A 361-nucleotide genomic window follows, 5' to 3' on the forward strand; every position below is an offset into this window, starting at 1 on the left:
ATAAGTGGTGCCGGGTTTATGGTTCACTGTTGAACGAGACCTTAGTAACTGATTAGGTTCACTGTAGCCATGTCAGGATCAGCCCCACAGGAGCCTCACACCTCCATCCCTCAAAGCACAGCTAGTGTTCCTGATCCTGCGCCGGTTGCTGTAGGACCTGGAGGCCCCAGTGACGTTTCCTTTGGTGAGCAAAATCTTAGCTTCGCCACCACAGACGGCAGCCTGGTGGAGTTGATGGAAGTTGAGTATACCCAGCTGCAGCACGTATTGTACTCGCACGTGGAGGCACAAGCTAGTGGAGGTGAAGTGGAAGCTAGGCTCAGTTCTTTCGCTCTGCCTGGTAATTCTGCAGACCTCCCTC

General features: G+C 53.5%; 1 protein-coding gene across 1 annotated transcript in view; it reads left to right on the forward strand.

Moving 5' to 3' along the window:
• Positions 1–69: 69 nt before the first annotated feature.
• TCFL5 (transcription factor-like 5 (basic helix-loop-helix)) overlaps positions 70–361 on the forward strand; it is a 5,486-nt gene continuing 5,194 nt past the window's right edge. Inside the window, exon 1 of the mRNA XM_010132067.1 lies at positions 70–361. This exon is cut by the window's right edge and continues 15 nt beyond it. Within this exon, the coding sequence (XP_010130369.1) occupies positions 70–361 (292 nt within the window).

The sequence above is a fragment of the Buceros rhinoceros genome, unplaced genomic scaffold (genome assembly GCF_000710305.1).
Source record: "Buceros rhinoceros silvestris isolate BGI_N320 unplaced genomic scaffold, ASM71030v1 scaffold15542, whole genome shotgun sequence".
NCBI lineage: Eukaryota > Metazoa > Chordata > Aves > Bucerotiformes > Bucerotidae > Buceros > Buceros rhinoceros.